Genomic DNA, 14,485 nt, shown 5'->3' on the forward strand with positions numbered 1-14,485 from the left:
CATTTCTATGAACAATGCTCATACAGACTCAGTGAGGCTGCCAGGAGTTTTTCACATTAGAAAATACCAGTGCTTTAGGGACACGTGATGTCCCCAAGCCAAAGCACACTGCTACAGACAATCAATCCCCCTGTGGAGGATGAGGGCAAGCAGAAATCCCACTAGGGAGACCCAATCCTAGGGAACTTTGTCTCATGGTACGAGGGACCCATGACAAATCCTCACAGAAGCTGCCCTTGGGATGCCTATCATCACCATTGGCTTTGTGGGTGATTCTTCTTGTCTCCCTTCTGTTTCCTCCAAGACAGGGGGACCACACAGGGCACCTGTAGGGGCAGTATGGCAGTTGCAGTACCTACTTACCAATGCACGTCCGGCCATCCACATGTAGGGCGTACTTCTGGTGGCAGCCACACATGGGGCCTGTGTCTGTGTCCTCGCAGCTGTGCTGACAGCCTCCATTTCCATAGTTACAGGTTACTAGTTAGTCCCAAAGTGCACACACGTGTGTATAAATAGAACAACAGAAATGGTTAGTTTACTGGGATTGGTTGTTTTTTTGGGGGGGGTGGGGTGGGGGAAAGCAAGAATGTGAGGTGGCCAGGGAACAATCCTTTGAGGACCGAGGGCAGCAGACACGTATCTCTATCCTTGAGCTCCTCCAGGGTGCCAGATAGAGATGGTAGTCTGGTGGGACCAAGAGTGGATTCTGAACCTCATGTAGCTAATGCATGATGAGTGGGGACTGCGGGAGAGGCTAGACACACATGCAAGACACTTTAACCCCATCAGTCCCATTGGGACACATGCCTGTTTACACCAAGACATACAGGGTTCACTGTGGGCAAGATGGCAGACACATTGAAGTGACATTTCTTTTTCTTTTCTTTCCTTCCTTCCTCCTTTCTTTCTTTCCTTTTTTTTTTTTTTTGTTTGTTTGTTACTTGAGACAGGGTCTCTCTGTGTATCCCTGACTGTCCCAGAACTCACTCTGTAGAGCAGGCTGGCCTTGAACTCACAGAGGTCTGCCTGCTTCTTCCTCCCAAATGCTAGGATTAAAGGCGTGTGCCACCTCTGCCATTTTCTTAGTTCTTGCACAGCTCTATCCATTGCCTGTGTCTTGGCACATGTGGAGGGATGTTCCCATGGATACTACTCTCTGTGGGTCCTAGTTGTGAGCTATCTCAGTGCTGGTCCCTCACAGCACTGTCTGGTGCTCAGCAACACCCAGATAGACAGAACTTAAGCAAGTTAGTATTATTTGGGATGTATGTTGAGAACAACCTACATTGTGTGGTTGGTGAAGTCAATGGCTGGAGGATCTAGGGCCCTTCAACTCCATAGAAGACACAGCAACCTGCATCCATGGGAAAGGGACTGAGCAAGAGGGAGCTGGTCTGAAGTAGGAAAATGATGTTCAAGTTTGTTTATATGAAGAGGTCTACTGCCACTGTATAGGCAGAGACTGCCAGAAGGGGATGAGGATGTGAGTTAGCTCTCTTGCAGGGGCCCTTGGAGACTCTGCTTTATCATACAATGAACTGGTGGCCAAGATAGCTGTCACCTGAATGCCAGATAGCTTGTCTTCATGGAGACCTTGACTGGTTGTCCATACTCTATCTGCACACATTATTTACTTATGAAACATCAGTCTGAGGCCAGGTATGGCTAGAGGAGCACCAAATACAAGATCTGAGAGCTTGAATTAATCATGACCTACTAAGCAGATCCATTCATAAAGCTGGCAAGGAAGAGAAATCACTGGAGGTGAGGATAGGATAAGAATGACTGACAGGCAGGGACTATCTGGCATCTCACATACTGTCTTCAGCAGCCAAGGCTTCTCAGCAGCGTTTTCCTCTTGACCCAACTTCCGGGGAAGTTAAATGGCCCACAGGCTCTGCTCCATGAAGTCTGTCCTTTGCATGTTCAGGGATGGTGGTGATAGACAGCAAGCTAGTGTTCCCCAGGCCAGCGTTTTCTCTTGGGGACAGAAGTCCAGTGCTCAGGAGCAGGGCCTGCACAGGTCCCAGGAGATGGGTCAATCCTCATCTGGGCAGCTTCTCCTCCTCCTGCTGCTCTTCCTCCTCCTCCTGCTCTTCCTCTTCCACCTCCTTCTGGTACAGAGAATCCTCTTCAGAGTGAGCACAGGGGCATCTTGGAAAAAGGCAGTGAAAATGCCACAGACAATTCCTCCCATACTGCATGCTGGGCTCTGGGAAGAGCAAGATGGATAAAGCAATGTCCTCATTCCTGGGAAGGGCCCTAGACTCTGATGGGATGGGGGATTGGGGTATGGAGCCCTGCAGACTCTCCCCACCAGTCTAGCCTGGGCCCCCTACCAACTCTAGAGTTCAAGGTTTCTAAGGGCTCCATGTGGGTCTCCCCTGTCCTTTGTACTGATTCTCATCTTCTACCTTGTTTGAGGCAGGGGTTTCTTCTTGTTTGCTACTCTGTACACCAGGCTAGCTGACCTAGGCATTCTCCTGTCCTATCTCCAATCTCACTACAGAAACACTGGGATGACAGACACACACTACCGTGTCTAGGTTTACATGGATGGTATTGGGGAATTTGGCCTTCCAAGCCATCTTTAATCATGCCTTGCAAAACACATAGAAAGGATCAAAGCCAGACTTCCTGAGTGCCACCTTCCAGGGAGGCTGGGCTTTCCCCAACTCCTTGGTCTAGGACAAAGGATTAGGCTTTCTATACCTTGTCAGGCTATGGATCCATGGACCAGCAAATGCCCCTAGGCTGGGCTTAGCCCTTTCCTGACTGCATGGTGACTAGGGTATGGGGGGGGTCTTAGTTTTCCACAGACTCTGGCTTGTTCCATGTCCTCCCAGCCAAGCTAGATACCCAGAAGAGTTTTGTGGATAGACCTTCCTGTGTTGCATTTGTCCCAGATGGGTTATAGTGGTAAACTGATGCAGTGAAGTCACTGGCAGACCCCTCTCTCTCTGGTGTCTACATGGAGCAAGTCTTCTGAGACCATGCTTGCTTGTAGCCTGTGCCTGCTCCTGTCCTTGCTTGGCATGAGAGCTGGGAAATCTGGAGTTATCCCCATTTTCTTTGAAAGTGGCCAGGTAGCAAATGTTTTCTCTGAAGCTGGAAGAATCCATCAGTGGGGCCAGGCTAGGTAGGGCATAGGCTATCTCTGTCCTGCCTTAGTGACAGCCAACATACATGTCTTTACCTTTCCATGGAAAAGGCCTGGCAGTAATGAGAAAGACTGGCCCATATCCTGATCATAGCCAGATGTTGTAGAATGTTATCCTTGAACACAAGAGCAATTGCCATCTACATCAGAACAGATATATGTAATTCTGACCCAGCTGTGGCCCAAGGCAGTGATAGAATATATAAAATGTGGAAGGTTAACTGATGGGATGAAGATCCTCTCTGCAGCTGTGTGGAAGGCATCATCCATGCCGCACGAAACTTTCTGGTTGCTTTGAGGTTGTTCATACTTTGTAAATAAGTCCAGTAAACTCACTGATTCCCCAAGTTGGACTTGGGTGAAATCATATTCTGGTCTGTCACTATCTAGAGTGAATAGGCACTTGTTCACATCTCCCTAGGAAAAGTTTATAAAACATGAGGATGAAGAAAGTACCTCCACTTTGGGGGATGGGTAGATAGCATGAGAGTTGGAGCATGAGCCCCTGGGGACAGGGACAACAACAGGTGCTCATGGGTCCCCAGGGGCTTGGCAACTGTTTAGGGAAGATGAACTGAGAGTCACAGAGGCTGAGGATGGCGGGCCAGTTGTCTTCTGTCCAGAATGGAGGAACAGAGGGACGCTGAGGCCTTTATAATAGAGTCACTCAGGCAGGCGGGAGGGAGCACGTCCCTCAAGAGTCAAGAAGCAGGCTCCTTTGGTGTGTGAGGCCGAGGAAACCATCCTTCAGTTGAGTTGAAGTATTTGCTGAAGTTTCCTCAGTTCTTGGCAAACCCACAACAAACAAAGCTCAGCCTGGGTGTCCCCATGACCAGTGAGCAGAGCCTTCTCACAAAGCAGTTGGCAGGGCATGTTGAGTTTGATGCCATGAAAGCCTTTGAATATCTTAAGTTCTGTTTCCTTTCCCAACTCTATTCCTACTCATTAGCTGGATGCCCATGATAAGAGGTTGGACTGGGAATGGGTGTGGTGGTGCACACCTTTAATCCTAGCACTTTGGGAGGCAGAGACAGGTGGATCTCTGTGATTTCCAGGCCATCCAGTCTACACAGAAAATTCCAGGACACAGTGAAACCCTGTCCCTGTACCCCAAATAACAAGAGGCCATACTATGTTGAGTCCTGGGGCAGATCTCCTCCAGACAAGCAAACAGACCTTGAAATGGTACCTCTGGCCTGCTGCCTTTTGCAGACCAGATATGGGGTTCATGGTTTGTACTTAGCCCTACAGAGGTTACTAAGTTCTGCTTCTTAATTTTTTTCTTTCTTTGTTTTATTTTTTATTTTTTTATTTATTTTTGACACAGGGTTTCATTGTAACACAGGCTGGCCTCAAACTGAGGTTGACTTTGAACTCCTCTTCCTGCCTCAACCTCCCAAGTTCTATAATTATAGGTTTGGATCACCACACCTGGTTTATGGAGTGCTGGGGATGGGACCCAGGGCTTTGTGCCAGGCAAGTGCTCTTTTACCTGAACTGTATCCTCACCTGGGTTCTGACCTTTGAACCTGGAAAAATGTCAACACTGGGTTCACTCTCTCCCATCCATCCCACCTCCCATCCACTCTCCTTTGCTTCTTTATACTCTTCTATCATCTAGGGCTTCTCAGGCTGACGGAGAAAGTGCAGTTTTTAGACCTCCATCTCCACTGGAGAAGTTGTGTTCAGGGCTCTACAGGTGGCTCAAGCCAATGCTTGGGGCTGTGTTGACAGTGTCATACCAGGTATAAAAACTCCACGCTGGGAGGTCATGACCCATCCCTCCAGCATCCCCAGCACTCCCAGCAGACCCTGTCCTCCCCCAAACCCAGGGTGCTGAGATTCCCTCCCTGCTTGACGTCCAGCACCCTGGACAGACCCACCACAAAGCAATGGTAGAAGGCGCATGGGGGTGTTCGACCCATTTGCCTCCATCTACCTACATGTGCAGTCCTTCTGGTTTTGGGCAAGGTCAAAGCCGGGCCTGCAGTCACAGGCTACCCCACCTTTGGGTGTCTCCCGGCAGATGTGGGCACAGCCATGGTCTTTGTTCATGCAGTTCATTCCCTCTGAGAAGAGAGACAGACAAGACAGAGGTTGGAGACCAGTGAGAATGGAAGGGAAAAGACTTCAGAATATGGCGAGACGACTGGTGAAGTGTCCCAGTCCAGGGGTGGGTATGTTTAGTCAGCCACTGCAGGTACCACTCTGCTTGAGTGTGCACATACATACTCAGTCACAGGTGCATTCTGCCACAGTTCCTGGGCCCTGAAGGGACAGTCTAAATGACATAGGCATGGCTCCTGCCTGACGTCATCTTGGAGGGTTATTTGTGTAGCACTGCCTCCATCAGGGCTATCTGGATTCTCTCATTAGCTCCGGGATACTATGATATCCACTCAGTAAACTATTTCCTCCCTGGTTGCCTGGAGTGGCTTGACCTCAGTTGATGTTTATCTTCTTGGTGATTTCTGAGGACTTTCCAGAATTTATGAGGTCAGGGGTCAAGTGAGAGGTTGTGGGTCACAAGTCTATCAGGATGCCACAGGCAGATCAAAGGGTAGAGAACCACTGTATGCTGCACAGTAGCTGTGGGACCTGATGTCACTTGCATCTGAAGATGTCACCTGCATCTGAAGGGACCTGCAGGATAAGCAAAGCTTTCTGGGAGAGGGGAAGAGACCACTGAGGTGCTAACCACAGCTGACCACATGAGATGGCCTGTCTTCTTCAGGGGCCTCAACCTAGGGGCAGAGCGTGTAATTGTGACCCTGTGTGCTGTACAGAGGCCCTCAGCAACACAGGACATGTTTAAAAGGATAAGTTCGTGGCAGTTATAGACCAAAAATGTCTTGTGCAGGCAGGAAAGAAATAAAAGGCTGTCTAAAGTTAATCCACAGTTGGAAGTGATCAAAGGCTGCGTTTGTCCAGCACCCGGCCCACCTGACCATTCTCTTCTTATCCTCCCCCCTTTGATTTTCTCATTAATTTAAGCCAAGCTGCCACACCAGTGCAGAGTGCCACCAGCTGACCCTTGACAGCCAGGCAAGACATCCAATGCACCGAATGATGTGCTATCACCCTTCTCTCAATTTTCAACAACACCTGAGCCTCATAGCAGCAACAGAGATACGATGATTGCTGTCCAATAGTCACCAGGAGGGAGCTGACTGTGGCCACAGTCTACTTCTGTAACAACACTCAGCTGGTTACCAGTAATCAGGGTTGCTCCTGAACCAATATGAGCCCACCCTGCACTAGGCATGCAGCTTCCTTCACAAAGAACCTGTGAAATCAAGTGGAGGTGGGCATGAATCTGGCTTCCCCATAAGCAGAGTGCCTAGGAGACCATTGTTTCACTTCTCCAAGCCTTACCTGTAAACATACATGAGACCCTCAGCCTTGAGGATTAGGTGTAAACATTCCCTGAAGCCATGGGAAGATGCGAGGTGCTTGGCATGCATTCAATAGGCTGAGTGCCTCTGTAGACCCTGGCTTCTGATGGCAAGGTCTGTGCCTGCAGATCTGAGGGAGTCAACTCCCCAGTGGGTTCAGAGCTTCCTTGGCCATCCAAGCCCACTTAGTTTCCTGTCCAATTTTCTGGGACCCCCTCCCTGCCTGTCAAGGGTCTAACTACCAAGTAGCCTCTTGGGCTCAGAATGAGAATTGTCAGGGGGCAGCTCAAAGCCTAGGTCACACTGCACTCCATACTTAATGTGGCCGTGTCTGTGGCTCTCTACTGTTTCAGCTGTGATCTGACCTTTGGTCCCCTGACCCATATACATCCTCTCAAGGCCCACAATGCCACACTGTCTGCTGTATCCCTTGGCTTCATCGTTCCTTCTTCTTGTCTTTCATAAATTACTTCCTAAGCCCACCTCTGATTCCATCAATTCTCCTGACCCCCAGGCTATCCCCAGGCTACACTGATTTCCCAGAGCTGTCTCACACTGCTCCCAATCAATGTGGTCAGTAGTGGGGCTGCAGGAAGGGAATAGGAAGCCACAGAGTGGATCTTAAGGGTTCAGTCAGAAGAGTCCTAAAGTTTTTCTTAGTTTGCTCTACAACTGTGGTGGTGGTGGTAGTGTGTGTGTGTGTGTGTGTGTGTGTGTGTGTGTGTGTGTGTGTAAGACCTCTGTAATTGTGAGGCAAAGTCAAGGCTCCTGAGTGTAACCACCCACCTCAGACTCCCATACCAAGCCCTCTACAGGAATGCTGTAGCCTTGGTTTCTCTGTCAGGATTAAGGGTTTCTCTCTGTCAGGATCCAAAGATGTCTGCTTCCCACAAAAGGTGAGGATAGGCTGAGGGCATTATTGTAGCTGAACTTGGGTCCTCTCTGTGTTCTTAACAGCTATAAGCTTGCTGTATTTAGAAATAACAGCTTAAAAGGTCCTACGGGCAAACATGATGATCTTCACCAAAAACTATTATTTAAAGCAAGGAGAATGTGGGCCTGAGAGGCATGCAAGGTGCTGGCACCACGAGTGTGATTTACCCTCTGGATTGGAAGCTTCTCCCTAGCCTCTGTGGCCTCTGCCAGGCTGCTCTGGCAGCTTTTGGCTGCAGATGGTTTCCTCCACCAACCTGTGCACCTCTCACACACGGACCTTAGTCACTCATGCTGAGCCTGGGCCCAGCCAGGGTGACACAACATAGCTTCTGTGACTCAGAACTGCAGGCCTTGCTTATCTGTTCTCCTGCAGATCTTCACCTGGCCCGTGCTTGCTCCTGAGAGGGTTTCAAACCATAAGCTTTCTAGAATACCTCCCTAGCTGTAGTATGGGAGCCACATGTGCCAACTTCAGAGAAAGCTCACACTTCCCTCCCCTGAGGAACTGAAAGAATTTCTGCCGTTCCAGGAAGTCCTGGTCTTCACATGCCTGGTGCTGGCCAGCTCAGGCTGCCCGCCAGGTCGAAGCTAATCTGATCTGATCCATCCAAATCCAATTATGCCCTGCAAACTTGGGCTGAGTGTCTCCTCAGTGCTAGGCCAGGCCAGGTGCAATGGCGAGACAAGGCCCTTAGCGGCCACATCAATTGCTAGGTCTGCAATGAGACTGTCATTGCAATGCTATATGACTATGGGCATCTTACCTCACTTCTGAGCCCCAGCTTTTCCTGTTGGGAAGAAATAGATGACCCTGGGTTCTGCTTCCAAGGTGGGACAATTAATTGATGACAAAGCTGTCCTTGATCCTCAACCCAGGCAGGAGGGAGCCATGGAAGGCTGTCACCAGAGGGGTGGCATGCATGTGCCAGGGGACATCTGCCTGCTTTAGAGGGGCAGGATTTCAAGCAGGAACAAGGGAAAAGCTTTCATAGAGAGGAATGAGGAATCCATTGGTACAGCAGAGGCTTATTTGGACACCTTTTATAGCCTCCTCCTAGAATTTTCTGGAAGATGGGGTATGCAGACTGAACCACTTACCACATTCCATTTGCTCTTGACAAGTCTGGGAAGAGGGTCTGCCTGCTTTACAGACCACTCATGGAAATAGTTCAGCATGGTGGGAGTTGTGTCTGGCCATACCTGGCCAAGTGTTTCTTTCCATTGCCTTCCCTGGATTCTTTGACAGGCTCCCTGGTGCTTTCCCATTGGGGCTTCCTTCCACAGGCCAGCTCTCAGCCTAGGAGATGGTCCCATGTGTGTGGAGATATGATGGTCACATCAGTGTGTATGTCACATTCTCTCTACACAGATCAGGCACCCTTGTCCCAGTAAGAGTTGGAATGTGTGCCTCCCAAGGGTCACTGCTATGACAACTTCATCAATGATTACTTTCTGAGTTCTTGTCCCTCAAACACAGAAGAGAACAATGGCCTTGCTCCACCCTCTAACCCTCCTCCAACTAGGAAGGCTGGAACCTTAAGGGGCTTATAGCCCAGAACTGCTCCAGCCTATCAGGGAAAACAACCCTAGCTCATGCACTTGGAAAGAACCCAAGAGAAGCTATACGAGGGGAGGTGCAGGACTGAGCTGGGGAAGAGAGGCTAATGAGGAGCCCTAGTGTGCCTGCCTGGGCTCAGATTTTGTGCCAACCTACCAATATATCATCTTGTCAACTCTCCAGGTCAATCTTAGAGGGATGTAAGCCTGGGTACCACATGCCCTTCTAAGACAGGAGCGCTGAGGCACACACAGGCCGAAAATGGGGCTAGGGTGAAGGGGCTGGACTACGGGACAATGCAGAAGGCAAAAGAGATGGCAGCGGTTCTGGGCTGTCCAGCTGGCTCCAGGTGAGGACAAACAGAGCCACTTACTCCACCATGCCACCAGGCATTTTGCACCACGACTCTCTTGAAGCCCAGGGGGAAGGGCTTGCTGTCTGGACAGTTCAGCACCCCCAGATGTGCCTTGGCCTGCCCCATCACCCAGACTCTGGGAAAGCTGCTTCCAAGAAACAGGGAACTCTTCATAGACAGTTAGGAGGACAGGTCTGAGGTGTCTGCAGACACATGTGGACAGATGTGTGCAGAGTTACCAAGGAGTAGGTGTGGCAGAGGTGGGCAGTGTGATTCCATGCTCACTGCAGCCTCCTCTAGTGTGTTCTTAGGACTTGTGAACACAAAGCCTCGAAACCCTTTTCTTTTAAGAGCGCTGAAGGGTCAGCCCTTCAGAGAGTCTGCCAGGGTCACTCTTCCTTCCTCCTCACCTCTTGAAGTTCTTAGGCTGGTCACTAGGTGTCACCACAACCAAACTGAAGCCTCTCCAAGAAACCAGAGGTGGCTTTGGCGGTCTGGCTGGAAGAGCCAAGACCTAAGATGGGTTGGCCTCCCGCCCAGTGGGCCACGAGTCACTCTCCAGCAAACAGCCACATGGCACACACAGCTAGACTGGATTTCAGATAAATGGTCTTCCTAATTGTATGTCATTTTTACCTGTAAAACACTAAACCCTCTGTTTTAACTCACTAACCTTATCCCTTCCCACAGGATCCCTAAAGGAAGTCACATGGTGGACAGGTTGTCTCATGCCATGATTAGTTGGCCCCAGACATGATGCAGAAAGATCCTAGGCTGTGAGCTGTGGATCTCCTCCTTCTCTGAGCATCTGTGTTCTACCAGACCATGTGAGGACAGCAGGCACTCACATACCTGGAGAGCCTCTCTGTGTCCCCAGGGTACTCCTAATATTTAGTCTAATCTAAAGGTGTGCTTAATAAGTACAGGCATTCATTCATGGTATCATACAGAGGTGACGTGGGATGGGTGGAGTGAGATGAGTAGGGGTAGAAGGTGGGGTAAGAGTCCAGAAGTGTTTCCAAGAGAAGCCAACTTACATGAGGAAGGCCAGGCAAAGGAGACCAAGGGATTGATGAACCCCTGCTGGAGTGGTCTGGGGGGGTTGGAAGGTCAGCTGACCCAATGGCCGCAGTGTCGATGTATGTCCTGACTGAACCAGAGACCCATGGAGAAGTAGATGCTGGGTGTCTCTGGGTGGTCTCTCTAGACTTTGCTCTTCTCAGCACAAGAAACAGGAAAGTACTTTATAAATCAAAGCCTGGAAGCCCAGATGTCAGAGAAGATTCTCAAAAGAGCAATGGTCAGAGCAGACAGGAGCTCCAGACAGGGAGCAGTGTGAGGAAACGGACATGGAGTGGCAGGATTTTGCAGGGGTGGATTTATGACAAGGATAGACTGTGGAGATCTGAGTTAGAATCCTGTGGGGAGCTGTGGGAAGGTAAAGTGAGGAAAGACATGGCCATGGGCTGGGCACATGAAGGCTGAGGGAGGTCAGCAGCTGGCAGCTCTGACCTGGGTAGAGGTCACCTCTTTGCTGTCAGACCTGAGTTCAGAGCCCACCTCTGCTAATTTTCTATAGCCAGAAATCCCACCAATGGGATAACAGTACCATACAGATGACACTCAGGAACCATTCAAATCCAGGCCCAGTGCCAACCCCAGTCATCCTCAGCTGTGAAGATTTATGACTGTATGTGATGAGGGTGCTGGTGACGTGGTGCTGCGGAGCCCAGGGACAGACACTTCCTAAGGGACAGAGCTTGTGCACATAGCTTCGTTCTCACCCTCAAGGACAATTCTGGCATGTGCTTCACTTTCGCAGCAAGAAACAAAGGCTGGTGGACTGAGAAGGGACCTAGGACCCTCTGAGCTGTGGCTCACCTTCTACCCTTCACCATCCATTCCTGTAGACACCAAGGGCTGACAGCTTTGTGGAAAGATTCCCCTGCCAGCATTGAGAAGTCAGCCCTGTGGTGCCCTTGGCGCCGGCTTGAGGCCAGGCCAGGCCAGGAGAAGTACACAGAGCCGGCTTACCAGCCAAAGGAGTTGTTTATGGGGTGGGAGGCTCATAAAAAATAATGGCATGAATTTATTGTCTCCGCCTTGAGGGCCATTCCAGACCGCACAAGGCCAGGCCAGGCCTCTTCCAGTAGCACCATAAATCTCCATGCTAAGTGCCAGGGATGTCTGTCCTCCCTTTCACCTGATCTATCACCCACAAGGAAGTTCAAGGAGCTTGCAACCCTGCATGGCCTGTTCCACTCCCATAGTCAATGATGGAAGGCCTTAAAACAGGACAGGTTTGACCCAGGCCCCGCAAGAGCTACAGTGGGGATCATGGAGCAGGGCCTGGCCTGCCTCCCAAGATGTGAGAGTCATATCTGGAGAACAACTGACAGAGCCCAACAGCCATGCACACTCACAGGATGCTAAGCCACGACTTGGCTGGGGACTCTTGTGAGGGACAGAGGGGCTCTGTCTGTGGGCTTGTTTATTGGAATTTGGAAGTGGGAAAAAGAAAGAATTGGCTATGGTACCAGAAATGCAGTCTTTCTCATCTTTAAGCCCCCTCCCCTGCAACACACACACACACAGTACAGCGTGGGAAGGGAAGCCACTTTTCATCAAGGGCATGGTAGCACTTATCCGAGGCACTTCACAGGGTGGCTGTGAGCATCAGGGCAGTCCCCGGTGGAAAGGACTGGAGCTGGGCCTGGCAAGAGCTCATATGGCTGAGGCAGAATTAGAGAGGGTAAGTGTCCAGTCTGCCTTAGGACAAGGTTAAATGAAAGCAAAAGAGGCTGAGATGAAGGCTGAGATGAGGACGAAGGGGCCTGGGAAGAAGGCAGCGGGGGACCCTGGGTAGAGTTAGAGTTGGGATATGGGTTCAGAGGCTGTGCTCAGGACAATTCCTGACCCAAACTCCTATACTCCAAACAGCAAGAAGGGACCAGAGCAGCTAACAATCTTCTCTGCTATGGACAGACTGAGTGAGCAAATGAACAAATGAGTGGTGAGCTCTCTCCCCAGCTTCCACCCCACCCCACGCCCCGTATGTGTGACGCCCCTGCCTCTGTGCTTGGCCTTGGATCTGCTTCTCCTGCAGCCTATGGTTTGCAGAGGATATACCCAGGTAAAAGATGGGGTCCTTTAACGTGTCGCACACAGAGGTGACGGGCCACTAAAGTGCCAAACAGATGATAAGCAGAGTCTTGCTGCCTCTGTCCCCTGAGAACCTGCATGGAGATGCCTGAGACTCCACAGTGTTCTAGGATCCTGACCAAAATCTCCTTCATTCAGACCCTTTCAGATCTCAGCAGAGGCTGGGCTGGAACCAGCCACTCAGGAGAGGGAGGACACTGTACACACTATTCTTGAAGACCCCTAATTACACACCAAGTCAGATTCTTATGGGACTTCACATTTTCAGCTGTAGGAAATGTAGGAAATTGGCTGTCCTATGTAAGGCCATATCTGGAGGGGGCGGCTAGTAGAGTGACCCTGTCACTCGGGCACCACCGAGGCCCAGGTTTCTGGGCTGTAAAGAGAAAAAGAGAACAGAACTCGGCCTTGTTCAGCAGCTCCCGCCACTGAAATATTCCGCACCTATGTGTAACAGTCCAGTCCAAAGTGCAAACTTGAGGGAGACAGGCTCTCCCCAAGGTCTGCTGGCCCCATCGCACGCCTGCCTCGGCCACCCTGTCACATGCTCTTCAGCTACTCTCCAGTACCTCCCCCCCAGCCTTTCTTTTACCGACTTCCTCCCAGCCACTCTGTTATATCCCCTTAAACACTCTGTCACACTTCCATCAGACGCCTTCCCGTCACTTTCTCTTCCCATACTGTCACCTCCTCTCACTACTCTGCCACCTTCTCCTCTGCTACCCTGCGGTTGTCTCCACAACGGCTGTGACTTTCCCTTCAGCCACCTTCTTGTCTCCTCTCCCTAATTCAGCCATTTCCTTGTCATCTCCCCATTTGTCACCTTGTCACTTTCTCCTCAGCCATCTTCCTGTCACCTTCCCTTCAGCCACGCTCATATTATCTTTTAGCCATCTTCCTGTCACGTTCCACTTAGCCCCTCCACCCCCCATTTTTTTCCTGTCACTTCTTTTCCTTTAGCCATACTCTTGTTACTTCCCTGACAGGCATCCTGTCACACCCTTTCCCCAGTCATTTCCCTTTCACCTTCTCCCTTGGCCATCCTATCAACATCCTCTCAACTACCCCCCTGCCACCTTTCCCAAGCCATCCTGTTCACCATCTGTGGGATGTCTGCAGCCCAGCTCCCTGCTTGCTTCATTTGCATGTCCTACTCAAGATGGATGGTGATCCTACATCCACTTCTCAAGACCTTCGTTCTGCCAGTTTAGACTCCTGGGGCCACCCTCTCCAATAGGCGGTGAAACCTGCGGTAGGGATTGTAGGTATTAAAGAACACTAGGGAATGAATGATAGGAGGCCAAACTGGATGATGGAGCTGCTGCTGCTGGACCTAACAGGGTAGAAAAGGCTGAAGGCCCCTGGGGCAAGGGAGGCAGTGGACTCAGTCTAGTCCAGGCTGGAGGCAACTCAAAAGTGGTCATGCAAAGAAGACTCAGGCCCAGGGCAGGGCGAGAGCAATGTCCTCCAGCGAGGCTGCAGGGTGCACACATTAGGGTAAACACCGGTGCTCACTCTTGATCAGATGGCACTGGAGAATGGGGTATCTGAGGACCCTCCTTGACACTCTTCCAGAAAAATGACAGAGAACCTGTGTGACGTGATAGCCAGTCTTCTCAGGCTTTATCTTCAGAGCACTACCCAAGGCTATTTTTCAGGCTCAGCTGCTATTGGTCCAAGGCCAGAGGACCTGCTAGCCCCTTGTTATCTCATCCCCACCACAAACTCCTGCTCTCCCCATCAATACCCAGTAGGTTCTCAGTCCATGCATGATTGCATATCCCTTCTCTAGTTAGCTACCATCTCTCAGAGGCTTCTCCTGCCCATCATTACATAGGTACTCAGGGTCAGACTAACTTCAGTGCCCTCTGATCTATTTCTCTGGCCATGTGCCAACCAACCAGCATATCACACCC

At 50.6% G+C, this 14,485-nt stretch overlaps 1 protein-coding gene across 1 annotated transcript in view; it reads right to left on the reverse strand.

Annotated features, from left to right (window-relative positions):
• Nucleotides 1-14,485, reverse strand: part of Scube1 (signal peptide, CUB domain and EGF like domain containing 1) — a 120,254-nt gene that overhangs the window by 48,466 nt on the left and 57,303 nt on the right. The window contains exons 5-6 of the mRNA XM_051189516.1: nucleotides 5,107-5,232; nucleotides 364-480 (exon numbers count right to left, since the gene is read on the reverse strand). Coding sequence (XP_051045473.1) covers nucleotides 364-480; nucleotides 5,107-5,232 — 243 coding nt within the window. The remainder of the gene's footprint in view (nucleotides 1-363; nucleotides 481-5,106; nucleotides 5,233-14,485) is intronic.

This window comes from Phodopus roborovskii, unplaced genomic scaffold, assembly GCF_943737965.1.
Source record: "Phodopus roborovskii unplaced genomic scaffold, PHOROB, whole genome shotgun sequence".
NCBI classification, from domain to species: domain Eukaryota; kingdom Metazoa; phylum Chordata; class Mammalia; order Rodentia; family Cricetidae; genus Phodopus; species Phodopus roborovskii.